At 47.3% G+C, this 26,826-nt stretch overlaps 6 protein-coding genes across 6 annotated transcripts; all 6 read right to left on the reverse strand.

The window, feature by feature from the left end:
* Positions 1-1,840: 1,840 nt before the first annotated feature.
* Positions 1,841-2,502, reverse strand: EI90DRAFT_3085358 (uncharacterized protein). Its single transcript, XM_039062129.1, has one exon. The coding sequence runs from the start codon at positions 2,221-2,223 to the stop codon at positions 1,972-1,974; it is 252 nt and encodes an 83-aa protein (XP_038909382.1). The 5' UTR covers positions 2,224-2,502; the 3' UTR covers positions 1,841-1,971.
* Positions 2,503-2,931: 429 nt separating this feature from the next.
* Positions 2,932-4,040, reverse strand: EI90DRAFT_208434 (uncharacterized protein). Its single transcript, XM_039052546.1, has 2 exons — positions 3,450-4,040; positions 2,932-3,283 (listed from the first exon to the last, which is right to left on the reverse strand). The coding sequence occupies exons 1-2, from the start codon at positions 3,719-3,721 to the stop codon at positions 3,010-3,012; spliced, it is 546 nt and encodes a 181-aa protein (XP_038909383.1). The 5' UTR covers positions 3,722-4,040; the 3' UTR covers positions 2,932-3,009.
* Positions 4,041-4,508: 468 nt separating this feature from the next.
* On the reverse strand, positions 4,509-5,113 carry EI90DRAFT_3085364 (uncharacterized protein; the record flags this gene model as incomplete). Its single annotated transcript, XM_039062130.1, has 2 exons — positions 4,509-4,901; positions 4,963-5,113. Coding segments are annotated over 2 exons (376 nt in total), but the record flags the coding sequence as incomplete, so codon positions are not given.
* Positions 5,114-11,174: 6,061 nt separating this feature from the next.
* Positions 11,175-11,366, reverse strand: EI90DRAFT_2887602 (uncharacterized protein; the record flags this gene model as incomplete). The annotated part of the gene is made up of 1 exon (XM_039053973.1): positions 11,175-11,366. A coding segment is annotated over one exon (192 nt), but the record flags the coding sequence as incomplete, so codon positions are not given.
* Positions 11,367-18,507: 7,141 nt separating this feature from the next.
* Positions 18,508-21,795, reverse strand: EI90DRAFT_3133980 (uncharacterized protein; the record flags this gene model as incomplete). The annotated part of the gene is made up of 13 exons (XM_039064619.1): positions 18,508-18,954; positions 19,002-19,358; positions 19,414-19,611; positions 19,661-19,828; positions 19,876-19,972; positions 20,026-20,183; positions 20,242-20,443; positions 20,505-20,695; positions 20,746-20,940; positions 20,991-21,224; positions 21,273-21,592; positions 21,647-21,678; positions 21,749-21,795. The coding sequence occupies 13 exons, from the start codon at positions 21,793-21,795 to the stop codon at positions 18,508-18,510; spliced, it is 2,646 nt and encodes an 881-aa protein (XP_038909386.1).
* A 1,096-nt stretch (positions 21,796-22,891) lies between these two features.
* EI90DRAFT_3133981 (uncharacterized protein) lies at positions 22,892-24,569 on the reverse strand (the record flags this gene model as incomplete). Its single annotated transcript, XM_039064620.1, has 6 exons — positions 22,892-23,064; positions 23,115-23,157; positions 23,215-23,523; positions 23,584-23,769; positions 23,825-24,079; positions 24,144-24,569. The coding sequence occupies 6 exons, from the start codon at positions 24,567-24,569 to the stop codon at positions 22,892-22,894; spliced, it is 1,392 nt and encodes a 463-aa protein (XP_038909387.1).
* Positions 24,570-26,826: the final 2,257 nt, after the last annotated feature.

Below are 26,826 nucleotides of genomic sequence, written 5' to 3' on the forward strand. Positions count from 1 at the left end.
TGACCCCTTTTTGTGAAGCCGCATCATTACTAATGTTCTAGAGTTTTCCCAATTAATTAACTGATTCGCGAACTTCTGAATCACTTCATGCTTATGATCCGAGATCCAGATCATCAATCATTCCTTTGTTCCGATTTATTTGAGCTTAAAATCAAAAAGTTTTGATGAATCATGGGAAAATATACAAGATCCGGTTCTTTTAGCATTTTCTCCTCTTCTGATGCAATCAAAAACTGTCTGCCCGCGCCGGGGAATACTCTATCATATGGTATTTGGTCCGCCAGACCTCCGGGCGCCAATATATTTCCCTTGAGTCACATTACTTTTTATAAGAATTAGCAAATAAATATATATGAATTGTAAGGTGTTTCGCCGTTTGAGCGATATCTCCGTCAGTTTTGAAGCTTTTAGAATGAAACAAAACCGTGGATAAAGTTTAGAAACAGTCCTTTCAGATGGCAAAAAGATTACAGTCAAAAGTTTACTGGTTCCCGAGATATTTACATTTCTTTCCCAATGTTCCTTCTTATTCTGTCGTCTATGTGCTATTTTCTTGTTGTAGGGATATATTCTTTGAATATTACACCTATGCCAGGTTCTAGGCATGCTTGTAGTAGATTAAATCTCATGCTACATGGGTGTGGATAATTTATAATGATCTTCTAATGTCTGTCCAGTCTCATAAAGATCATGAGATCTGTTAAACGTCTGAACTTGTGTCAGGGCACACCTGCCTGACCCCGCGCCACACCCCGCACCGTACTGCACTACCCCATTATCACTCCCCATCTCTCCTCCCCCATTTTCCCCCTTCTCTCTATCTCTATTTCTATTTCTATTCCACAGTTGATTTCCCTTTCTCTGTGTACTACCACATACCTAACCCCGCCCCCTGATCGCCGCACGTGCCATGCACACTCCCACCTACTGAGCGGCCACCTCTGGGATCCCCCACAGAGACACCCAGGGAGGTGCGGCTGTGTGCGGAGATGACGTGGCTTTCCTCCACGTGACCCTAGCTGCATGTATATAATAGTGCCTGGGGTGGGAACAGAAGAAGCAGCCTTCTTCTCAACTTCCCACTTCACACTAAGTGGTCGGGGACGCTCACCCCACGATGGGATCGCTGCTATGCACAGCCGCTATTCATCCCACCGAGTCCTGCGTGCAGGGACCTCGCCACTTTTGGAGCTGTCCCTGACAACTTGTCACCTGTTCGTTGACTATTCTGATAGATCATTGTTTTATTCTTTGAATATTATTTCTCCTACAGCGCACATGTGATTTGTGCATGAGAACTAAGTGCAAATGCACATTGTTGGGCTAGACAATGTGTGCATGATCAATGATGTGCATTGTCAGGGTAGACAACATGTGTGGGACACAGTAGGGTTCCAGTGCCAATCGCAGTGCTGAGATTGTAAAAGGAAACTAGCTTAAAAAAGTGAAAGGTTTTGCTTACTTGTTTGGGGACAGTAATGTTCCATTCCCCCATTTGCCTCAGGCCTCAGATATTCCATCTAAATATAAGCTTTAATGTGCTGTATATTCAATGGGGTAGGAGGTAAAAGGCTACTGGGCCTTTACAACTACTCCAAGGTATATATATGTAAATTACATATCTCGGCACAAATAAATAACGAAATAACAGCATCACTATAATGGGAATTATAGTGAAGTAAGGTTAATCCCTTACAGGGTGGTCCAAAGGCAGACTTGCAGGGCAGGCAACTAAATGGCCTAGCAGAGGCAGGGGTGCACTTGCAGACATCAGAGCTGTCCAGAGGCCTTCAGGGTTCCATACTTAGGTATATATTGAAACACACCATTCCAATTTCCCTCTAGGATGAGAACCCACCATGCCATGGTCTAGAGGCTCCCCTGGCACCCAATCTGATTAGCTGGTTTTGGGTCTAAGAGGTTCTCCTTTGCTGTGATGGATAACGGCATGGACAGCACTAACATGTTGTGTTATCCTGTGTTGGCCTTTTTCACCTTTCTGTGCCACCTTTTTTCCACCATCTTCCACTTTCCTACCATCATGCTCACAGCGACTAGAATCCTTGGGCAGCCTTTTCTTTCCCTCTTCACCAATTGTGAACTCGGGTGGTTTCTAAAACAGGTGGCTCCCATGTGGGCGCATAACGGTTTTAGCTCCCCTTGTTCCCGAAGCACGGTTCTCCAAAAGACCAAGAGGCACGAAGGCATTCGTCCGGCCAACATTCTCAGGAGCTGTTTCAACTATCCCGTTCGCCGCGATACTCCAAAGCATCAAGAGGCACGCTTCGACATCTGGCCAACAATTCCGAACCCACGCAACCATATGCTTTACTTCCTCTCTTTGTACGTAATGTCAGATCTTTTGATCCGTGCCCTTGGCACCTTATTCGGGCAGCCTACACGTGCACATTAAATATCCAAAACTCACACACACACACACGCCCTTCCGATCTCGAATGTCCCAAGCACGAACACCACCGAAACTTGCTCCCAGACGATGAAGGTGAACTGATCCTTGCCGACCTCCTGGTGGACGAGAAAGGAATAGAGAGGGTAGCAGGATTTCTGTCAGCGAGTGGAGCATACGAGAAAGAGAGAAGGACAGAATAGACACACCCCGAGATATGACACCGCTGGAAGGCGGAACCCATCCCATTTTCGAAACCGACACCTAAAAACGGTCAACCCAACACGACAACTCAAAAGTGGAGCAGCATTTGGGCAACGCCTTATCAGAGAGATTAAGGACACCCGAATCGGACTTATTTCTTTATTTTCTCACCTTATTTTTGTGTATTTATCTCGACCCCTGCCCTTGGCGCTCTCACGAGCAGCCTACAGTTTGCAGGTTAAATATCCAGAATAAACAACAACAACAACAGCCCTTCCGATTTCGTTCCCAGTCTCGGTTTAACCGCGGGATTTCCCAGCCTCCGTTTCGGAGAGCATCTCCCCATTTCACTTACCCGAGCACCTACATTAGCTCTGTCGTCGTCACCGTCGTGCATACTACGCAGCCCATTTTCCGTGCCTGCATCGAACTCTTGACGTTGGAACTGTCGCTTTGCCTCTTTGTGACCTCACTCCAATCCTAAACCACCCTGATGGAGCCAGAGGGAGACGTAACCGGATCTGAAAGCCTGTCCCGAGATTCAAATTTCGGTCATATATAGATGGGAGTTTGTGGCTTCGTGTCCGTAATGTCACTGCATAGACAACTCCTTTATACCCCAAGAAGGGCCGTTCCAGTTTTTTCAAACCGATCTCCACATTAAGCCCATGCGTAAGCGCGCGTGCAGCCGCTTCCAATTGGTACAAGGTATGCGCACGCCATCCCAGTGCATTACGTCACACTGACTGACTACCGGACGGCCAAGAAAAAAAAAACAAGCAGTGGCGCGTTTCCTAGCTCATGGTCATTTCCCTTTTCCGTCTACTGCGCCTAAAACCCCTCCAGGAATGGACTAACAGCACGCGGTTCTGTCCTTGCATGACAGTTGGGTCCGAACCTTTCCTGCCGCCCATCGACCACCGTGCCATTCCCCGAAACTCTGATCCAAGGATGATTAAGGGCTGTGTGCTGCTGTGCGGTCAACTCTTGATCGCTCTCAGATTTTGGGCGCTCGGGTGTTCGCTGCGACTCCGTAGCTGGGGAAACGGACAACGTTTTTATCCGAAGTCCATATAAGGCTTTACTAGCTGTGGAAGGCAGTATATTCATTATGGACAACTGTAGGGTCCGAGCTGAGACAGACAAGTATTCTCCACGCTCTGAGGCACCAACTGGCTCAGTTGGGGGTCATGCAAACTGAAGATTCCCATTCCTCTGCACAGCTGGCCACCACTCCAACTAGCCCACCCATATGCGAGCTTTTGATATTTACACGCCACTCTCTGTTTTCTCGTCGTCACTTATATACACGGTCCCTCAATCATGATCGTATATAGGCGTCTTAAAATCCCATGCAGTTCTTCCGCACTGTCGAGTACTTTGCTCTGTTTCCACCAATCTAAATCCAGACTCCTGCTTCAGTCGCTCGTAGTTTAGCTCGGAATCAACCACTGTGGGTACACTCCTTAACCTCCTCCATACTGCCTGGCGCGATAATCCACTGCTAGTACATAGTTCTTCTGCCTTTGACCCAACTCAGGGGACGTGCTCTTGATGTGAGCTACTAAGATAGCGAAAGCTCAATAGATAAGCTATGGATGCCAGACACGGTGTTATGGATATTCTAAGCCATATCCTTGTTCCGCGGCTATCTAGTCCAGGAAGCTTTCGCCTCTTCCCCTTCATGCATTCAAAGTGCCCCTTGTCGGAACGGGAGAGCGTAGTACTGGTCTATGCATAGAACAGGGGATGCACGGTTCCCCTCTGGGAATGGGCTCTTCGCTCCCGGGTCCTCCGGAAATTTTTGACTCTCCTCATATACGATGTCGAAGTTGTTTATTCGAACAGGGAACCCCCTCCCTCGCCATGAAAATGATTGTCCTCAGGAGTTGGCGGATTTATCGTCTCCGTTGCCTTCGCACCCTTTCTGTTCACGCGGCTTCTGGATGCAGATGCATTCACGCACTAATTTCCACTTGGCAGGGCTCCGGCCTCGTTAAGTATTCTACATGGGCTGCCGCCTGCTCCACCAGATCCTGGTGCTAATCGCAGAAGGGTGGAGCGCCGGTGCAATTCGACACGACCGAATATTGGCATTCCGCACCGTCCGACACACGACTGCATTTCGTGCCTCCATCACCTTTGAAACATTCTCCGCGGTGTCCAGCTGTATACCAGTTGTCCCAGGTCCCATCCACTAAGATGTGCGTGCCGCAAATCGAGCCGATCGTCACTCCCCCAATGTGAATAACACCAACGATCCAGTCCTGCACTATATCTTCGCAAGCGCCTGTTAGGTAAACATAGGTTAAGAGCAGGAGCCAATTCCGTTTTAGGTTTGGTTCACCTACCTAGAGACCCAGGGATGACATTCGCAGCGACGATGGCCCAATCGACTTCCAGCCTCTGACTAGTGTTGCAATTGACCAAAGCAGTGTAGAAATCAGCCGCGACGATGGGAAGTATTGCGATTGAGGCAATGGCACTCCAGAATCGCATTGTGACTTTCAGAAACTGGCAGGTAGTCCACAAAATCAGAAACTACTCACCTATTAATGGACCTAAGTACACATGCACCAACCCAGGTCACACCATCAAGTGCTAAATATTAGTAGTGCTGATTTGATATGTGATCGGCAAGCATGCAATTGGTTTTGGAATTTGACTTTGAAGGCATCCAGAGACCAGAATGTGTTGGCTGTTAGGGTCCTGTACATCTTAGAATAAAACTCATCAGGAAACTTTGGATTGAGGTGATTGCAGTGATTTTAATTCAAAAATTTGAATTGGAAAACCCTTGCTGATCCTGACCAATTCAAATTTTTGAATTAAAATCACTGCAATCACCTCAATCCAGCCTTCAAGGTTTCCTGATGAAGGCTTGAGCTGAGAGTGAGAGGAAGGGGTGCCCTGTTGGAGTAGTCTGATGCCACTGGTGCTGATGGCTGGCTAGCCACTGGCCTAGTGTGGTGAAGCTGGGGAACATAAAGCTCAGGGCTTAGTATCAGAGCACCACTTCAGGTCTGCACTGATGGTAGCATGTGGGAAACAGACCCAATCTCCATCACTCTGGAGAGATCTAATCATCCCAATGTTTCCAATCAGCCTGATTGTCAGGGGATGTGCGTGCTCGTGCAGGTTGCTCTGATAACCTAGTTGTGATTAAAGCTGGGGGAAAGGGATGTCCCCATCTTAGGGTCAGCTATATACATGTAGAGTCCGGCAATAAGGAAACCAAATGGATTGCTGATAGAATCACGTGATCATAGAATGTTCCAGAACAATGCCAGAGATGATCCGGGCCACTGGGGCTTAGGTAAGCGGAGTAGACAGGAATTACCAGCATACTTCCCATGCGCATATGTGCAGCCAGCACAAGGTCCAGGGTCGTTGCTGATCCCTGACACTGATCTAGCCAATCCAATTTGATCTGAGCTCCACTGTATTGATTAGGTAGTCCATACAGTCTCTATGTATATACAGGAGTGCAGCAAGTGGGTTTGTCCCTCACTCTTGTTATCAACTAGTTTACTGGGACCACCACTAGCACAAACTGACATTTGTTCCCTGACACTTAGGCTCATGCTTTTGCCTGGGGGGGGGCTTTATAATTTACAATTACTAAGCATTCCATCATGCCTAAGTTACTGTCAGGGTCATGCGTGCTCGCAACAAAGAAGGCCCCACAAACCTAGTTGATATCAAAGCTGGGGGACATGCCCATGCCAGCACAAGGTCTTATGTACATGATAGAGACAGCTATCAGGCAACTAACTAATAACTGGTAGCAATGGATCAAAGAAGATAGAAGATCATGCAGCATCATAACCAACAGCTGCAGACTGGATCAAACTGGAGATGAAGAAGTGAAAAAGAAGAAGAAGTTGATGGGAATATGGGTCATGTGGCAATGCGCTACTTATGCTAGTGACCTGAAGGCGTGCCCTGACAGTTACACATCTTGATTCATTCCATTACACACAACTATGTGCAGGCATTGACTCAAGATGTTATATTTCTTGCATCTGTTCTTTGATGGGGGACTATATCCAGTAACAAATCCTTGATATTCATCCTCATGGGTGTTGCAAAAATGGGGCCAGAGGTACCCATTTTTGTCCATTCTGGCACATGAATAGGAAAGGGGGTGGGACATAAGGGTTTACAGATGATGGCACAGGTGGTGTATATGTTGGAAATTCAATGGCTACTAAAGTGTGCAGTGGCCACCTGTTGTTAGACACTGGTCCGGGGTCGGCACCGAGGGTCGCCGTTGCGGGCCACTATAGGCCGTGATGGCTGTGATGCTGCGAACAAGGCCCGGGGGTAGGGCATTTGGCCTCAGCAACTCTAAAGGGAGTGCTGTGCCCCCTAGCTGTCTCTTGGCCCTCATTTCGGACTCACTGGGGTTGCCTTGTTGGGGTCAGGACTTAGGGGTCGTGGTCACATCGATATTAGAGCTAAGGTACAATAAAGTATCATACAGGATATATATAGGAGGAAGAAATGAATGGAAGCGGACCCGGGCCAGAGGCCGAAGGGTCCAGAAGCAAACAAGAATAAGGAGCGGGGTTGGCCACATAGTGGCCGGCAATGACTGAGGGTCAAAACAAACAATAACAGATAAATAAAGGAAAGAGTGTAGGGCCGCGATAGTGGCAATGGTATCGTAGCAGCGCTGGACTCGGAGTTGGGCTGGAGTCGGGCGTGGGAATGGTAGCGGCCCTGTAGGGGCCAAGTGGGCAGGGTAGAGGAGTCGTACTCGGCGTGGTGCTGGAGGCAGACTCAGGGTGGGAAGGTTGGTGTGGCTGTGGGGGAGTCGGCCAGGTGCAGGGGAGCCTAGGGGCAAGCAGGGGAGTGAGCAGGGAGTCCTCAGGGAGGATAGGGCTGAAGTCGGGGCTCACGCTCACGCTCGCATAGCGGTAATGGGCTCAGGCGGCATCGGGATGGGCGGGGAACGGGCCGGAATGCACGGCCGTGACACCTGTTACAGATACAGAGTCTCCAATGACCATATCCACTGCATAGTCAAAGACCTCCCCTTTCCATTGCTCCCTCTCTCTCTCTCTTTTGCTCTCTATCCTGATACCTTACTATCCTTACCCATTCTACTCCATTCCCCCCCATCATGCAAAGCTTTCCCCATTGGGGTTTTGGTGCTGGCCGAGGTTGTTTGTGTTTCACGGGATTTCCTGTGACCTTTCCATTTGTAGATAGTCATGCATCATGTATGGAAACTGCTGAAGGCAGTTCCCGCAAACTACACTCTACAACTGTCTTGTGCGCTGTCAGGGGACAATCCCTGGGTCCCCATGACCCCTCTCTCTATGGCCCACAGCCCAACCTGTAACAGCCTGGTCTCAAGGCAAAGAGCTACTGTGGGGAAGAAAGTGAGAAGAAGGTTAACTTCTCACTTTCCCACAGTGGCCCAATATGGCAAAAACTTCCAGGGATACCCGGAAGTCACATGAAGGATAGGAACCGGGCCCAGAGCATGCGGTGTGCAGAGGCATACATGCAGGTGCGAGTGTGGGTCCAGATGTGGGTCTGGGTCCAGGCTAGTCAGGGTGTGTGCCCTGACATGCACCGTCCCTTGTAACAACCCCCTCTTGTGACTCAACTGAACCTGTGTGCTTGTACAACTCTCAACATGTCCTATAAGTCTGGTTATATTGAGTCCTCTAGCAGTTCTCACCATGAGAACTCGAAGTCGTGAGTCAAAGACTCTCGACTTGTCTATCATCCTATGGAACCTGTATCCTATGGGACTTCATCACTCAGCTCTCCTCCATTATATATATTGGCGCTTGTACATACTCGTTTTAGGCCTTAGTCTAAAATCGACCTGAAATGCCCCCTAGAGACTTCCTGCTCACCACCTATGAAATTAAGGACCAAATGGACAAACAGCAATGGCACAGTGCTCCACTTGAGTCGCTGAGGCCAAGGTCCCTCCTTGCTAAGTCTCCGGTTCCCCTCCGGAATCGTCCGCCCTCGCCCAGTTCTAACAGTGCTGGAGGTTGAGTGGAACAGGATTTTAGTCATGTCATTTGGCAGACTCTTGCCACGGCTTTGCTGGAGCATGATTTTATCATTTTGGGAATCTCAGAAGTCAAATGGGATTTTTATTCAGTATCTAAGCACATCCCAAGTCTACCAAGGTGAGGACAACGATATGATGGAATTCTAATGAAATAATATGATGGAAATTTGACATTGGTTTGCACGCATATAGCACCCAAGTGAGATTGCGGTAGTACTGGTACAAAAGCTAGAGTTCGCCTTGCTGGGACATGTTTGTGGCTAGTGAGTCATCTGTAAAGATGGTGCGAGCCCGGTCAACTATTGCCCATTGAGGTTCTGTTGTACCAACCCAGATGCAGCCAACCACTGTGCAGATGGAGGCTAAGTCCATGATTTCAATGTATGATGTCACAGTCTTGAAATATGTCAGCTCTAGCATGGCATTGTGTAAGGTCGGTGTGGGTGCCGACCTTGGTGCCTCTTCAGTCCTCAGGTCAGTCGATATCTAGGTTGTATAGAACTTAGTATTCGACTTGGTGTGGAGAAGAGTAAAGAACCCTTTACCCGACTCTGCACCATACATATGTAAATACAAAAGTACAGCAAGGAATAATAAAGGAATAAGTAAATCACCACCCCTTCCTTACACATTGCGTCCCTGTGTATCACAAGTAGTTATGACAGCGAAAAGGATGGTTTTGGGTTCAGAATTGTTGGATATGGGGTTCAGTGGGATGGTGCAGTGAAGGATATATTCAAGATGCCCATAGTAGATGGTATGAACAAAATCCTCCTTGGCCTGAGGGCGGTGGGCATTTGCATTGGCAAATAATTCATACTGTCATAAACAAAGTAGCACACTGGGTTAGTATGCAAACAGAGGTACGATCACTTACATGAACGAAAGAAGCATCATGGATGCTCCGCTGGCCATTCTCCTGTGTGACCACTGTTGTGGGGACAACTCCGTGCACCACAAAAAGTCGGATTCTGCAGAATTTACCCACCAACACACACTACATATCTGCTGATGCTCCCGATGCTCATTCTATCACTATCCAACACTCCATACACTCACTCCATATTTTTCCATATTTTCCCCATCATTCCCGACAGTCCCAAGCCAAATTCCCACACCCAACCATGCTGCCAATTTCACCCCTCTCCAGATCTCCATAACCACACATACAACCCAGCCGTTTTTCTACCTGTTGGTGATGCTATACCTTCCTCCTTTGCCCACGGAGCATTTCCCAGAATGGAAACCCCATATTCGGATGGTTCAGCATGGTGTATAGCCTCACGTGGTCTTGACAGCACCTGTCAATGGCCACATCTCAAGAACTACTGCACCAATTGGGATGAATGAGGGTTCGTTGGAAAGCTGGAGACGAGGAGATTGCTGACGGGAGGATAGGTGGGCGCTGTGGCGAAGTGTTGCGGAGTTAACTTTCACAATTCCCATTTCGGACCCGTTGTCACATTTTCTCCATTCATTCATATTTCTTTTATTGTTTCCTTGTTCCCAATTGGACATTCCTTATTTACGGTTGCCTAACAGCCCATTTACATTCCCCCATTCCATTCATTCCATTTCCAACTCATATAAAATAGATAATAGCTTGTACATAACAAGTTAGTACTGAATTGTCAGGGGACGACTCCCAGGTCCCCATGACCCTCCCCTATGGTCCACAGCCTGTGGTGTAACCAGCCCTGTCCAGGGCACAACTCTACTGTGGGTAAGGAGATGAGAAGGAAGCTAACTTCTCATCTTCCCACAGTGGCCACAATATCAGCAAAACTTCCGGGGATACCCGGAAGTCACATGAAGGGGTAGGAACCGGGCCCAGAGCATGCGGCACGCGGAGCGTGCGCGCATGCAGGAAGTGCAGCGGATGGAAGCGGGTCCAGATGCGGGTCCAGGTCCGGGCTAGTCAGGGTGTGTGCCCTGACATGAATAGACCTGTGAAGGGGAAAGCAGAAGTTACATCCAAGTGGCAAAGATGCCATACACGACCCTAACGCCCCCCTTGTGCTTGTTGCTTACATCTAAGATCCCTCTGCTCATAACTCTCAGCCTTGACGTCCAAGAGAGATGTAGGTGAGTGTTTAGTTGAGGTTTTAGCAGACCTGGTAGCGCCCCACGACCAAAACCCAGCCCCACGAACCACACCTGCGCACACTACAACCCTCCCCCTTCTCTGTCTCGAGTCTAGGTGATAGACCCATTACACTGCCCCTCGAATAAGATCACCTCCATTTCCGATGCAAACTTTCCCCCAGTGTGGCATCATTTGTGGGAGGAAACCCAGCCATGACTTGATTGAGCCACCGAAAGAGGTCTTCAAATGCTTAGCAATCTTTTTTCGAATTTTCAGGTCAGGGATGTATTGTTGGACGACAGGGTTGGGTAAAAAAGAGATTAGATGGGGGAAGTTAGTCAAATCAAGTAGAATGAGGGATACCCACAAGCAGATTTCGTAAACCGTTTCTCATGTAGAGATGGGACATTCATATCCCATCTTGCTGGCATCAATTCAGCTAGGTTATATTGGTTGATAACCTCAAATAATTGTGCTGCCTGGAACTGTCTCAGTGCAAGGCAGGCAAATGGTTCCTTTCGAGACTTGATGGCAGGTAAGAGTGAGCCACACCACCGTTCCATGATGAAGGTCCAATTGTTGCATGGTGGGCCATTATTTCGAATATCGTATGGGATGTGAAGGAGTGCATGCAAAGTGAGGGGGCATGTGGGTAACCGCTGTGCTGAAAATTGGTAGTAAATACTGGGAAGCAGAGATGTGTCATGACCGACAAATCCTGGGGCTCCGTCAGCGGCGAACCAATGCCGATAGGCGAATCCGCCGACCCGAAACCCATCCTAACCAGCCCCCAACCCCATGTCTGGCCCCCTGCCTTACTGCGTGAGACTTGGCCAAGAATCAGAACCTAGACCCTGCCGGTATTCCGACCTTACCTCCAGTTCCTGAGCCCTTGGCACTCCCGGCATTCAGTCACGCCTGCCTTGTCTCCATCTGAACCACACTCATCGCTTCCCGCTATGTGGTCACAGCCATGCCCCGCTTCCGTCCACTCTGCACCCTCTGCCCACTTCGCACCCTCTGCCCATCTCTGCACCTTCTGGCCACTTCTGGTTGCCCTTGACACCTCTGGTCAGGTCAACACTCCCACTCCCCTCTGTACCTCTGTTGGCCTTCATGCTGTCCTTGTGTGACAGTGCTGGCAGATCAACTTCTGTTCGCGGACTTGTGTCGGCACCGCACCGACCCCGCTTATTTGCGGACTTGTATCGGCGCCGCGCGCTGACCTCCGCTTTTCCTCTGGCCATTTGTCACTTGGCAGCTTATCATTCATTCCTTGCCGAGTGCCATTTATTGTTTGCTTCCCTGCCAATATCGGCATTTGATCCCCTCTTTATTGGCACTAGGTTATTGATCTCATTCAGTTATTCATCAATAACCCTTGCCACTTATTGTTTAGTGATCTGTTCCTCCTTTCCAGTTCCCGGGCTCTTGTCCTTATTTAGTTTGACAATCCCCGCTTATCTCCGCGCCGGACCATGCCGGACTGACCGGCCTTTCTATATTCCCTCTTGCCTATTTATATACCTTGTAAATACTTTTGGGGACCTCAGTCTGAAATCAACTAGAGTACCCCCCCTGTCTGTTCTGAGTCTCTCCTTCTGCAAAGGGGGCTTCCCCCCCTCTGAGTCCGTGCTCGCGGAGTCCGTGCTCCTCCTATAGGTCCGCTCCGCCCGCAAGTCTTGTTTGAAGTCCGCTGTGAGTGTCAATCCGTAAATACGGGATCTCCCCCAAACGTCAAGCTCAGGGCACAGCGCTCCACCTGAGTCGCTGAGGCCGCGATCCCACTCTGCTAACCTTGAACAGCGCTTCCGGACGCGCCGCATATTTCCGCCCGCATATCCGCGCGTGCGCGCTCCAACAGACCTCTGCCACAATCTCCGACACCGACAATATCCCAGCCTCTGACAATAATCCCGACTCTGACAAGATGCTACTTTGTGAACAAAACTTGAGCTCAAGCAATGAAAGGAACTCACATTTCGTATTCTTTCACATATTCAACAATGTCTTGTTCAAGCTCATCTAGACCTTGTTCTGTAAAAGAATACTGGACAGTATGTTTAAGGATCGAGTTGAATTTTTTGAAGTGCCTGTAATACTTGGGATGGTTGAATCAATTTCTGAGAACATAGGGTGCTATGTGAATCATCCAGAAGCCCAATCCTCAGCTGTGAAGAGGTTCTTTTCTGTCCAGATGTTGGGGGTATGACATCCAAAAGACAAAGGTATTGTGTTGCCAGCTAGAGCAGTTTCCAGTCTGATTCTTTCCCAGACATTGTCTGGAATATGGTAGCTTTCACTTCCTTTGTCCAAGCCTTTATATTTGCCTTGCCACAGTGCAACCAAGTTTTTTGAGTGGTTTCCTAAATAGAGGTGCATCCAGTCACAGGGGAAAGAGTGGAAGATTGAAACAGATGGGAGCTCCATGAGTACACTGCTCCCATTGATGCCAGATTGCTGTTGGATCTTATTAAGCTTCGATTTTATGCCTCTAGCACTGCCTTGAAGGGAATTGATCATTGAGAGGGTGTCGGACTCAGAACAGAGCAGATGACCTGGCACATCCCAGTATGTATCACGGGTTTGCAGCTGATCACAAGGAGGTGTGTGAGGGATGTAGTAAGTTGTCCCACCATCAAGGTTCCTTACACCCATAATATGGCAAACTGGGCAAGGAGAGATGCCATTAGGGCCTTTAAAGTTCATTAAGTGCTTCATAGCAATCATGTCACCATGGAAAGAAATTGGGTAAGCATGCAGCTTGAAAGTCTCATCAGAAGCTACATCCAATGCCCATTCTCCTAGAGCTAGTTTCTTGCAGTCATCAACAAGTGGTCGTAGGAAGGAATTGAAGTCCTTCGGCACTTTTGGTCCTGGAATTATTGCAAGAGGAATGATATTTGAAAGGTACATTCCTTAGGTGGCAGGTTGAAGTTGATTGCAATAATAGGCCAGCAAGTTGCACTTGTCGGAAAAGTTACAAATCCGCAACATCACGTGATATCCGTTGCGACGCGTTGCAATGCATTGCAATGCATCTCAATGTTTGGGCACCCTGTTACAATGGGACTTCAAATCCATTTTGCATGGTATAAATGGCACTTATACTGTATGCCAACAAACACCCAATGTGCTGCATAAGTATTTTTAGTCCGGATGTGTAATGAAAATAAGCTATATGCGCGGTCTCAGTCTCAAGTAAGAGAACTGATTCATTGTTCCTTTACCTATACATATGTGCAGTCTGTAAATACAATAAGAACTTGCATACAAGTAGGGCTCCTAGTGGATCAGATGACACTCAGATATCTGCAGATTTATCCGAAAATTTGCGGATCCGGATTTGGCTTTTGAGAGGATAATATCCGCGGTTTCTAATCTGCAGATAGGTGGATTATCTGTGGATAAAATATATCCCACTTTCCTAGATACCCCTCCCATGTTTCCATATTTTTTCCAAGTCCTATCTAACCACTCAGACCTGTTATTTCCAAATTTGGCATCTGACACCCTCTTTTGTGCCATTTTCCCCATATCCCTGTCAGTTCTTCACCAATATGGACATATTTGGTATTGTTAGAAAGCTCTCATCAGGGTCATTCTAACAAAATACAATTTTGGAACATATTATCAATAATCTGCAGTTGATCTGCATATCTGTGGATTTCTAACTGCTGGATACTGTCTGTTAGAACCGGGCAGAAACAGACGACTCCGGAGTGGAATCGGAGACTTAGCGTGGAGGGACCTTGGCCTCAGCGACTCAAGCGGAGCGCTGTGCCATTGCTGTTTGTCCATTTGGTCCTTAATTTCACAGTAGGTGAGCAGGAAGTCTCTAGGGGGCATTTCAGGTCGATTTCGGACTAAACCAAAACGAGTATGTACAAGCGCCGATATATAATGGAAGGGGCAAAAGCACAAGGAAAACAAAGGGTAACCGAATCGGAACGAAGACGTCCGAATGGGAACAAAGGGTAGAAGGAGCGGAGCGGTACCGAAGGTCATAAGGCAGGACCTGTGATACGTCCGAAAGGAGGTAGGGAGGGCGAGGCCCAGAGGGGCAGGAGGATGAGGGGAAGTGGGGATGATGACTAACTGGCTAGAATAGGAGGAAGCAGTAGTCCAAATAGGGATGAGGGGAAAACGTGAGAAATACATTACAAGCGGCGAGAGTGCCGAAGGCGATCCGCGAAGCTCGGGGGTTGCGGAGCTTACGGAGGTTACGGAGGCAGGGTTGAAAGTCCGAGGGATATTGGCAATGGTGTTTACGTAGTATGAGGTCACCAATGCAATGGACTAAGACCAAGGTGGAGTCAAAGTCCGAGGTAGGGACTATGACGGAGGCTCGGAGCAAGGTACGAGCAGTGTCCAAGTGCGAAGTACAGGACAGCAGTGGAAGGTCGTAACTTGGCGGAAGGGTGGCGGAGGAGTAACAGAGGGAGGAGAGAGGGGAAAGGTAAGGGAGAAGGAGTGGCAGAAAGGAGAGTAGTCAGGTCCGAAGGTGAGTATCGGAGCGGACGGGGGAAGCGTAGGAGGATGACGGGAGGGTGGAGGTGTTGTGAAGGGGGAGCGGAGTAGTAGGAGGGTGGCGAGAGGGGCGGTGTTCGGTCCGAGGTGAGTATCGGAGCGGACGGAGATAGGGTCGGAGAGGTAAGGAGGAGGTGTGTTGCCAGGACCGAAGGTGAGTATCGGAACGGCAGCGGTAGGTTATGACTCCGGAGGTGAAGAGGGTGGAGGTCCGGAAGTCGGGTCAGGGTCGGGTATGCATGGATATGACAGTCAAAGACTGGATTCGAAGTGGGAAAGATGACTCAGTGTTTCAGAGGGCTGCAGCCTCAGCGACTCAGGCCAGGACCACTGTGCCCAGTAACATGTTGGGGCCCTAATTTGTGAACGGAAGAGTCTACTAGAAAAGGGGGAAACTTTGGTTGATTATTGACTAGGGTTTCCGGTATCTACAGGTATGGTATATATAGATACATGGGAAGTCTAGGTGGCAGGCCCATAAATGGCAGGGGCTGGGTGGAGCTGACATAACAGGGTCAAGGGTTAGTCAACTGAATATTACTGGCAACTTGGGTTACGGGTTTAATGGATAACAACCCAAAAGGAGAATGGAGGCAGAGGTGATGGAAGGTGGTGGTGGAGGATGAATATGACAGATACAGTTTTTGTTTCATACCTCTAAAAATCTGTGGATTCTGATCCAGATCTGGACTGATCCGATCCGCTAGGAGCCCTAGTCACAGGTGATCTTTATGTGCTAGTATGGTACTTCCCACATGCATATGTGCAGCTGGCCTAGGGTCCAGGGTTGTTGCCAATCCCTGACAGCCTGTTTCTGTTAGCTACTGATCTGGGGGTCAGTGCAAAGGGTGGCTGATGCAGGCCAAGGCTGTGTGTCAGAATTGTGCAAAGTCTCGCTGATAGTAGCTATCGGTGACCGTACATAGCTGCTAGTAATAAAGGCTTCCTGTTCACAGCTGAGCTTTAGTGAGGATCAACCTCACTGATCTCAGAGGTTGCTAGGTGAGTGGGCTGGGATTTTGGCTTCAACAACTCAGGGAGGAGCCTTGTGCCTTGTTCTTGATGCGGTCCCGATACTTCAGATGGCAGAGGTCTTACAGGGGACAGAAGCAAGCTAGGGGGGATGTTCTAGTTGATTTCGAACTACTGTACAAGCAATGGGTACAAGCTGTTTATAAGTGCTAAAGAACTGAATAGAAAATAAGTTGCCAGATCTCGTGGAGATTGCGGGTGGAGAAAAGAAAAGGAAAACACACAAATAAGCACATGGTCAAGACAGCAAAGGTTAACTGTGACCTTTGCTGCAAGATAGAAGGGTGTGGTGAAACATGGAACAAGAGGGTGCAGCGCTAGATCATTCAACGACAATTAGGGGAGGGAACGTCAAGACATGGTGGGGAGTAGTTGGATGGTGATGGGTGGTGAGTGGAGTGTGTGGGGAGTGTTCAGGCATGGGAAAAGGTTGGGGAGGAGGTTGTCTGACCCTGGGGAACACCAGGTTGTGACACTGTGCGAGGCTAGACTGTTGAAAAACAAGGTTACACCAGCAAGAGATTGTGATGGAAGTAGACTGCTAAGTCTATTAACCTGATGTAAACAACAGTAAATACATGATTCAAGCTCAACTTTTAACATAGATGCAACAGGCTGAGGATGCTGGAGGTGAGGGGACAAGGCCCAAGGGTAGGGCCTTTGGCCTCAGTGACTCTAAAGGAGTGCTGTGCCCCTATGTTACGGATATAGAGTCTCCAATGACCATATCCATCACATTGTCAAAGACCTCCCCTTTCTATCACTCACTCTCTCGCTCGCTTGCTTTCCTGATACCCTACTATCCTCTCCCATCCTATTCCATTCCCCCCCCTTGTGAAAAGCTTTCCCCATCAGGGTTTTGGTGCTGGCCAAGGTTGTTGCATTTTGCGGGATTTCCTGCAACCATTCCATTTGTAGACAGTCACACATCATGTATGGAAACTGCTGGAGTGTAAGGGAGATAGGCCACATACTCGTGGCCCTCCCTATTCATTCCTTATTTATCATGTCAGGTTTGTACCCAGTGCAATACCTTCATTTTACCATGCAGTCCCAAGCCGCACTAATCACATGTAATTACATTATGTATATATAACCTACATGAGAGGGGATAAAGGCTTCCCGAGCCTTTTACCCCCCCCATTGATAAATACAGCTTCATACAGCATACTTCAATGGACTGGGAGTGTGAGGCAACACTTGACTATCGTGAGATCACTTGCGAACTCAACCTTAACTATGCTTACATGGAGGCAGTTCCTGCTAACTACCATGACTTGCTACAAACTACCTTGTGCATTGTCTCTTGTAACAACCCCTTCTGTGACTCAGCTGAACATGTGTGTGTGTGTGTGTACAACCTTCAATATGTTCTATATGCCTGGTTATGTCAAGTCATCTGGTGGTTCCCACTGCGAGGACTCAAAGTCGCAAGTTGAAGCCTCATGACTTGTGTATCATTCACTGGAACCCATGTCCCACAGGATGTCATCGCCTAGCTCTCCCTCCAGTGTTTGATGGACAATGTCATATTATGGTATTCAGGATCGCGACTGCTCTGAGACTCATATTCCTGTGATGCTGGCACGCTCATTGCACAAGCACCAAGTAGCTGCCCATCAACCATCTGGTCCCTCCCTTGTCAGTCATTGTACCTCACCACCAATGGTACGTTCCCTTTGGGAACGCCAAGTCACTGAAGGCCCCACTAGCCGTTCCTTACTGGGCTCTCATGATTATAACCTGCCACCAGTACGTTCGTACTACGAACGCCAAGTAACCAATAGCAATGATACAGGATCTTCACACAACGTACAAGTTGCAACTGTGCACACAGTATGCTCCCCTGAGGAGTGCCAAGTACCCGTGGCCAACCTATCTATCCTGGCATCTCCGACTACATGTAATCAAACCCTTAATAGCTCATTCCATTGTGAACCATGATCAATGGGGATTTGATCATCTACTCTCATACACGACTGGGACCTCCCATCGATTACACATCCCGTTAAGGTACAAACAAGATCTTGTGATTGTCTTTCAGCGACAAGAATGGTTTGAGAAGGGAGAAGTTCTCCCCATCCTCGTAACACCCTAGTTGTCCCTTGGCCCTCATTTCACATTAGTTTGGGTTGCCTTGTCAGGGGGACAGACTGGAGGTCAAGATCTAGTTGATATTAGAATTAATCTACATAGCCTACATCTTCAAAAATGCTTCATCCGAATGAATATGTCACCATCAATGAGGTCATTGACAAAAAATGTGCTTGCTGCAGTGCCAGAGTCAGAGAATGTGGGAACCATTAACACTCCATGGATGACAGATTCCAATGAAATGATGGCAGAGGAACCTTCTTCACTGAGTTTGAATCGCCTGAAACCTGCAGCTCTATCTGAAGGTGGGCAGGAACTTGGGGGGACAGGGACATAGTAGCGAATGAGGGCAAGTTGGACCTTACCAATGTTACTTGAAGGTGTGATGGAAAACATCAGGACCAGCCAAGCAAAAGATGGCCCACCAATTGTGTCCACCATTATGGAATCATAACGGGCTTGCCCATGGAAATCTGGATGGGTCCGGAGTAGGTCACGATTGGTATACCAGTGAACTTGTGACTCATATGCAACTTCAAGCAAGCGGTACTCTGTGATCTATGGAATGAATCAGTATTAGGCCATCAAAAATGGATGGAAATTACATTCTCAGCACTAGGAACTATGGTTGTCAGCCCATACACTGTTTCAAGGAAATGGAGTGTCTTCTGCCGGAAATCCTTGAAGGTGGCAGGCTGCACCATGCTTTGTTCCTGTTCAACCATGGCAAGAGTGAGGCCATAGAGGCGTTTGCATGGGCTGCGTAATTTAATATGAACAACCTCATTGTTCTCATCTATCTCCTCAGGGTGGTGGTCTTCATGGGACTCCATGTGCATCTGCTGCTGAGCATCATACTCTTCTGCGTGCTCAACATTCCGCCTCACTAATTTTAGGACTGCCTTATGTTGGTCCTTGAGTACAATCTGGATCCAAAATAACATAAGTAACCCAAGATATTGCTAGAAACTTTACATACATGCTTGTTGACATTTTTTTGTTACTTGACAGATATACCTGCCGGTATTCCCCATGATGTTTTTCACCTGGTTTGGTACTGACATGGATGAGGGCACCTTTCTGGCATACATCATCAAATGCATGGGATACAGCATGGGCTTTGGGGAAGGACCAAGATTTCTGCCCATTGGGTAACAGTGACTTAGTGTATGCCTTTTTTATTGTCCCCACTAGTGTTTCAGGGATGATAAATGGCTAACAAGAGTGAGACTTGTTGTCAGGTGTGTTTGAGCTGAGTTCATACCTGTTTCATTGCATCTTCAAGCTGCTGCACAACTTGATGGCCCCACTCAAGAGTTTCATCAGTATGCACCTCAAGAGAAATAAGGACTGAGAACTCTGCAAGAGTGCGAATAAGTGTCGAAAGGGGATATAGTGCTTCATTCAAATCATGGAGCCCATGCAGAACAACCTGACACCATATTAGCCTGGCATAATATTAGGATAATACTTCCTCACCTTGAGAAGGTGACTATATTTTGTGCCATCTGAGAATGACATTGAAAGGCAGTGTTTAAAGTGGTTCAATTCTGGCCACCGTGGAATCTCTGATATCCTAAAATTCCTGATTTTAGTGACTTGCAGTTATCATCCATTTGAGAGGCTCACCGCTGCTCAAATTTTGCTCTAATAAACTTTGGATATCCTTCAATGATTCCTTGGCATAATGGCCAAATGTGGTCACCCCAGAGGCCTAAATCATTGAAGTGAAGTTTATCATATGAAACCATTGCATGAGGATCACTCCCTAGAGCCCAGAAAGCATTCTAGACTCAGTTTATTAGGGAAAAAACAATTCAGGATAATTTTGAGTCATATGGGAACCCCAGCCAAGCCAGCACTTGAGAGGATTTCAGTTGCCCTTTTCTTTGTGGAGGCAGACATTGCAGATTGGAATGTTGAGTGACTGTCTTCTGATGTCCGGACAGGCCATTTGACTGTCAGGGAGGATAATTTACTTGTGTGAACCTTGCAGCGGGGACAAGGATAATTTGCATTTGGCCCCAATGTGCCTGTCAACATGGTTCTAAACAAATGGAGTACCCTCAATATATTAGCTTCAATTGTAATTGTGGGGTGTCACTCACTGCTCCTCCCCATCAGCAGCAGCATCCTTCAGGTAAAAATAAATATGACGCATCTTCCCATCACCACACTGGAGCCGGGTCCCAAACTGACTGGGTTTTTTGAGAGATTCAAACACCTCAGCAAGGCTGCAATGGACCAGGTTCCGGCGATATGTTGCAAAGTCAAATTTATCTTCTGCTCTTTCCTCAACCTGGAAGGATACAATTAGAGCCAAAAAAAAGACATTTATATATACTCTACATGAGGAAGGAGTCCAATTAAGTGGCCACCTCCAAATCCAATTGTGTTCCTGATATTGCTGTGGACATTGAGAACACGCAAGATGACTGGATATGCCTTGACTGTCCCAAAGCTGGACAGTTGGGATTTGTCAGAATACACTGAAAGTGCAAGCAACACTGAAGGCGTTCCATCATCCTGTTCTGGGAGATCATTCTACCAGGGAATGGTTATTGCAAGATAATTGCCAACAATAAGAAGCATACTGTGATGTCCCAAAATTCATTAGCAGTCCAGGGCTGACTAATAAATCGCATCCAACCTCCACCTGTTGACTTGTATGTCTTCTGGGGTATCCACTCTACTTCATGGATGTATAGTGGATCACAAAGTAGGTCAGTTAGGTACTGATGCACATTTTTGCGAAAGAGGACATGAGGCCGAATTTCAGAGTTCTCATCTGATGGAGCAACTGAGACCATCACAGTACACTCCTCAAACTAGGATCACATCAGCTGTGAGAAATATAGGTTTGGAATGGGGCGCACATTTGTAAGAAGCTCTGCAGCTTTGTTGAGCGTTTTTTCAAATTCTTTATGAGTGGTAAAGGTGATGGCTGGCTGGGGACTTTGCATATGGATTTTAATGTGTGATTCTATTGAGTGAATTGAGCAGTTATCCCCAGTCACCAGCTCTGCAAATTCAAAGTCTGCCTTGGTCACAAAGGGTGCCCAAGGATTTGAAAATGGGTTGGTATTTGGAGTAGTCTTTGCATCAAAGTGTGATGTTCCCATTTCAAATGGGGCTATCTTTGGTGCAATGCCAGAACTGTGGTGAAACTCAATTTTTAGTGACTGTGAAGGAGCCTCTGCTCATAATTGTCATGAGAGTGTAGTGATGGGAATACCATGGCACAGCATACCTTGAGCTACCAGTTCTAATGATCCTATGGCTCTGAAGGTGATGCATCTTCTAATGGTCCCAATGGTTCTGAAGACACATCTTCCAGAGTGTTTGATCCTACAACTGTTTGTACTGAGCAACCCAGGTGAGCAAAGCACTAGAAGTCATGTTGAACCAACACACCTGGGATACCAGCAATTGGTGTTGTACTCATTTCAGATGGCCCAGCTTGTCCCTCAATTAGGCGATTCCTTGTATTTGCCATCTTCTTCCCCATGTGTTTCATTACCATTTTCTCCTCACAAGCAGTTACATGTTTCTTCCAGCCCCGAGGGTCAAATTTTTTTTTGGTCACTGAGCAGTAGAGGTTGGTGTGGTCGTGTATGGATGATGACATATTGACAGATAAGATGTGTGTTTCTTTGTGATGGTGTTGTCCAGTTGATGTCAAAGGTGGGGATTTGACCTCTTCCTACACACCCTTAAATACATAATAGAGACACAGCACAGCTACCTAAACTGTATAGCTGGGGGAATTGGATCAAGGATTGTAACTAGATCACAGGAATGATCATCAGATCAGTGCACAGCATGGCCATCAGAACAGATCATAGGAATGATCATCAGATCAAACACAGCATGGCTATGGCTCCTAGCAGATCAGAATCCATGGATTTTTAGAGGTTTGAAACAAAATCTGTATCCAGTGGTTAGAAATCCACATTGGAGGCAGCATACACACATTTCCTATTTTTCCTCATTTTTCTGATTCCATTTCCGATGTCTAGAGGCCGATGTTTCCATTTTCTTATTGTCATGTGATATTCTTTCCTATTTTGTCTATCGGACTCTTCCGTGACCCGCTGTACAGCTAGAGAGTATCAGCACCAGACTCAACTGGACCAATATACCCCACTTCAGACCTGACTTGTAGTGAGATCCTTATCCCCCCCTCTTTCCTGTCACAAGTCTAGTTGGATAGACCCATTACAACATACGGTCACTGACAGCTATCATTGGCGAGACTTCATGCAATTCTGACACTCTCCCTCTTTTCAAATCCACATCTCTGATACAGGTCCCCAGCACCACTATACTGGGACACCTTCCCCCTTGGACCTGTCCCTGACTATCTCCTGACATAGTCATGAGCTTGGAATGATCATATACATGCACACAAAAGATTGGAGCAAACACAGATATCACAAACACAAACACAAACTTTACAGACATAAACAAACAAAGGTTTCCTTATGAAAGAAGGCTATTCATTACCAGTTCCTGCACTCTGGCCTCTACGGCCTCCACGGCCCCTGACACCACCTCGCCTCTGACCTCTCCTCCTATGACTGTGCCCACGCCTTGTCACACCCCCCTCATCCAATCCAACTCCAGAGCTTTCCACAACTTCAGTCTGGGGATCCGGATCCTGGCTCTCTGCAAGGGTGTCAGCACCAATACATATATATATATTTGGATGAACACACGAGGCATCTCAGAAGGAGCACTGGGTGGCACTTGGTCTGCTTCCTATGGCAAATTCTTAGCATTCACATAATATGAAACTCCCTATATTGAAAATCTCACAGGGGATTCAGCTGGTGGGCCCACCTCACTGTCATTAAGATCCATTTCAGCAAGAAGGGCATTCAGGCCCACAGAGATGCTCCCAGCTTCCGTCAACGCATTTGGTTCTTCCCCTACAGAAGAACCAAACAACAAATACTGGAACCAATGAATGGTTTCATGCATTGGACGGGTCATGGCAGTTTCTTCTCGTTTAAGCACCATGTGGATGAACTTATAGAAGTTCAGAAGAATCTCAAGGTAGTTCGTTCGGCTTGGTTTCCCATGACCAGATACCATTTCTGTGTCACCAGACAATATGAAATAGACCTGTTTTCAGAATGATTGGTCAGTGTAAGATAGTCAAGCAAAATTTTAGTGGTTCCACACCAGCATCGAAACAATGGCAACAGTGCCAGGGGTTATACTGGTTATGTTATACATGATACCCAATGCCTTTGGTGATGCACGCAGTTTTGCCGGTTCCCAATCCTCCAGCGAAGGAGACCCTGGAAGTGGAATAGCAGACACCACATCATTGAGTGCAGAAGGACCAAATATAATGACAATAATTGCCTTATTGTATCAATGTCAGTGTAATAGTTAGCATAAGCACAAGCAAAGTGCTCACAGCTGCAACTACTTGTGAACGAAATACATGCTGGCGATGAGATCGATCACTATCTGGGAATAAAAATAAGGGTAAATGATCCATAGGGTTGGTGGAACCCAAAATCATTCCCAGAAATTCTTGACGTTCTTCAGCTGTTGGACCATGCCCTGATTTCAGCACAGATGGACTTAAATCCTTTCCAAACAACTGGTAGCTTGATTTGCGCAAGCGGTCCAACATTTGGCGCCTCCATGCCCCAACATCAGCAACAAACTAGTTGCATGGAAAGTGTTTAATTAGAGGAAGTTGTAAGGAAGGTCATTAGGATGTCACATACCTTAGCCAACCAAGGGATAGCTCCGGAATCAGTATGGAGCTCCTTTGTCAATATTGGGTATCTCAATTCAAGAATTTTGTGGACACAAAATTGATTGAAATTGTCTTCGGATGAAAATGTTTTCTCGGCTGTCCAAGAATGGAAATCACCACTAAGTTCCGCTTGGATGGACTTTTTGGACAAAAATGGTGAATGGAGCAATGCATAAAGAGCTGCATGCTTCTTAATCGCAGCCTCAATGCTCTTGATGGTGGATGCATCACCAGGGAGAGCCTCATCAGTATCAGTCCCATCATCAGCTTCATTAGTAGTATCGGGGCTGATGGGAGTCTGATCAGCGAGTGTCAGTACCGGTCCGGAGCTTGATGGTGTCTGGAAATCATGCAATCGGAAGGCAGTAAAGCGCGGACTTGGTGAGGTAGACATTGTGGGCAGTGGTAAGAGAAGGTTTATCAGAGGTGGTCGTAAGATCGAAAGAAAGCAGTATTTCAAATTTACATGTGTTTATTTAAAGTTGCGTAGATAAAATCTGAAAAGGTCCGATGCCAGATAAACAAGAGGACCCATGGCAAATGGTACAAGTTGCCTGTTGGCTTACAGGACTCCAGCCTCTATGACTTCGTAATATTATACTTAGACCCATCGGTAGACGATATCCCATCATTTCACGTGACTGATCGGCAGCGAAGCGCTGGCGAACGTCGTCTCAAAACCAAGTGGACTCAATGCTGGAACATTGGCCCCATGAAATCACCTCCCCACTCTGCGCGCGCCCCCTCAGACACTCACATCCCAGCCTCGCAAGCCCGAAGTGCCGGGCCTTTAGGTTCCCGCATTGCGCAGTAATTGCGCAGTAAAGAAGTTGGTCCTTCCCCAGCAAACGATCGAGAACGCCATCCAGGGCGATGCGGCCTCTGGGAACTCTGGCCCTACCCAGTCCCAGGCACTTGGGCTCGATGTGGATAATCCTGTCGAACCAGGATCCCGCGCGCACACGTCAATCTTTTACGCTTTTGATAGTCACAGACGCTGAGGTATGTCAAGTATTGCAGATTACTTTTCGTCCTTATGCTCATTTTAACTTATTAGTCTTGTCTAGGGATTTTTTGGGGCTTTCTTAATACACCCAAAGTCCTGTCAATGAATATACTACCCTCGGATCTGATTTGACTGCCGACATTTGGCAAGTACGACTAACGCTGTTCGTTGGTGGTATCTGACTTTCTTTCCATAGCTACCCCAAGATCGCTTGCTAACGGCGCTTGGGCAAACAGTTATCAACATCGTAAACGAGGTCGGCGTTGACATGAATCGTGCCGTGACCGACGGATGTTATTACCCTTCGTCGCCGGTCTCCATCTCGGCTATGTGAGTTCGCTCACACAACTACTTCAACACCTCCACCCCTCGCTGCCATTCCCCAGCCCCCATAGCTGCTCCTGCAGCTATCCTTCTCAGTGAGTCGCTCTCCATTTGTTAAATACTATGTTTCACTTTTGTTTGTTTTTGGTTTTTTTTTTGGTGATGTTCAACTTTCCACCCCTCTCCCTAAACCTCAGCTTCGCGCACCACCATATCTCCCCCTCCCTTTTTTTTTGTGTTCGCTGAACACTCACATTCTTTCTTTATTGCGTGCCCACTAAGCATTTCGGCTCTGTACTTTACAATCCAGTTATATACATTAATAGTATGTTCGGTTTCAGCCTGCTTTGTCCGTTACGGATAATAGTAAATTATACGAGTGGGTTTTGTTATGCATCGATCATTGTGTAACAATTCATATAAAACCCGAGGGTCTACCTCATATTCCTGGGCTCGCTGGCCGAGTGGTAGGGTTGTACTGTATCGCTATAGACTGTATTAGTATATTCAATATAATAAATATATATATGGTATGTATCCGTATGTTCGTGGTATATGAGGTTGTCGGTTCAAACCCCGAGGGAGTGCAAATAGGTTCATTTCTTTTTGGGCTATTGCTGTGGTCACGTTGCAATGCATTGAAACTCAATAAGTTGCGTTGCAATGCATTTGAACTCAATGGGTCACGTTGCAATGCATTTGAACTCAATGAGTCATGCTACAATACATTTAAACTCAATGGGTCCTGTTGCAACGCAGGGCTGGCTGTTGCAACACTAAGTAATCAACGCAAGACTTGCATTGCCACCATCCCGTTTTGGCCATTGTATTGTGTTGCATTGAGTTACAATGTATTGACACGGATTTGTATTTTTTCGGACACTACCATCATGCTGGTGTTTGAATATCTGGAACTCATCTGTCATGATCCCCAGGGCAATGTCTCGAGGGTCACTGAAGAAGCAGTGCAGATATTGCTGCCCATCTATCTGCACCTGTTGTTGCAGTAGACCAAGATAGTGTCAGGGCACACCCACCTGACCCCACTCCACCCAGTCCGACCCCACCCAATCCCACTATCCTCACCTGCTGCCCCCATCCTCCCTCCTCCTTTCTCTCCTTCTTCCTTTCCCTTTCCCTTCTCCTTCTTCTTTCCTTTCTTTCCTTTTCTACTACATGGACGACTTCCTTGCTCGATGTACCATTAACCAGGCTGTGCAACACGCCCGGACCCGGACACACCGGGTGATGCCCTACACACCAGACGCTCCTGAGACCTCTTATGGAGATACCCAGGCGGACACAGCTGTGCGCGTAGATG

This window comes from Cantharellus anzutake (assembly GCF_015039405.1).
Source record: "Cantharellus anzutake strain C23 chromosome Unknown EI90scaffold_111, whole genome shotgun sequence".
NCBI classification, from domain to species: Eukaryota; Fungi; Basidiomycota; class Agaricomycetes; order Cantharellales; family Hydnaceae; genus Cantharellus; species Cantharellus anzutake.

What these genes read in the sequence shown, in the direction of transcription:
- EI90DRAFT_3085358 (XM_039062129.1), bottom strand. Translation starts at nt 2,223, where the DNA reads ATGTTGGCCGGACGAATGCCTTCGTGCCTCTTGGTCTTTTGGAGAACC.
- EI90DRAFT_208434 (XM_039052546.1), bottom strand. Translation starts at nt 3,721, where the DNA reads ATGAATATACTGCCTTCCACAGCTAGTAAAGCCTTATATGGACTTCGG. An exon ending in GTTAGTCCATTCCTGGAGGG is followed by an intron (nt 3,284 to 3,449) that starts GTTTTAGGCGCA and finishes ACGCGCGCTTAC; the next exon opens with GCATGGGCTTAATGTGGAGA.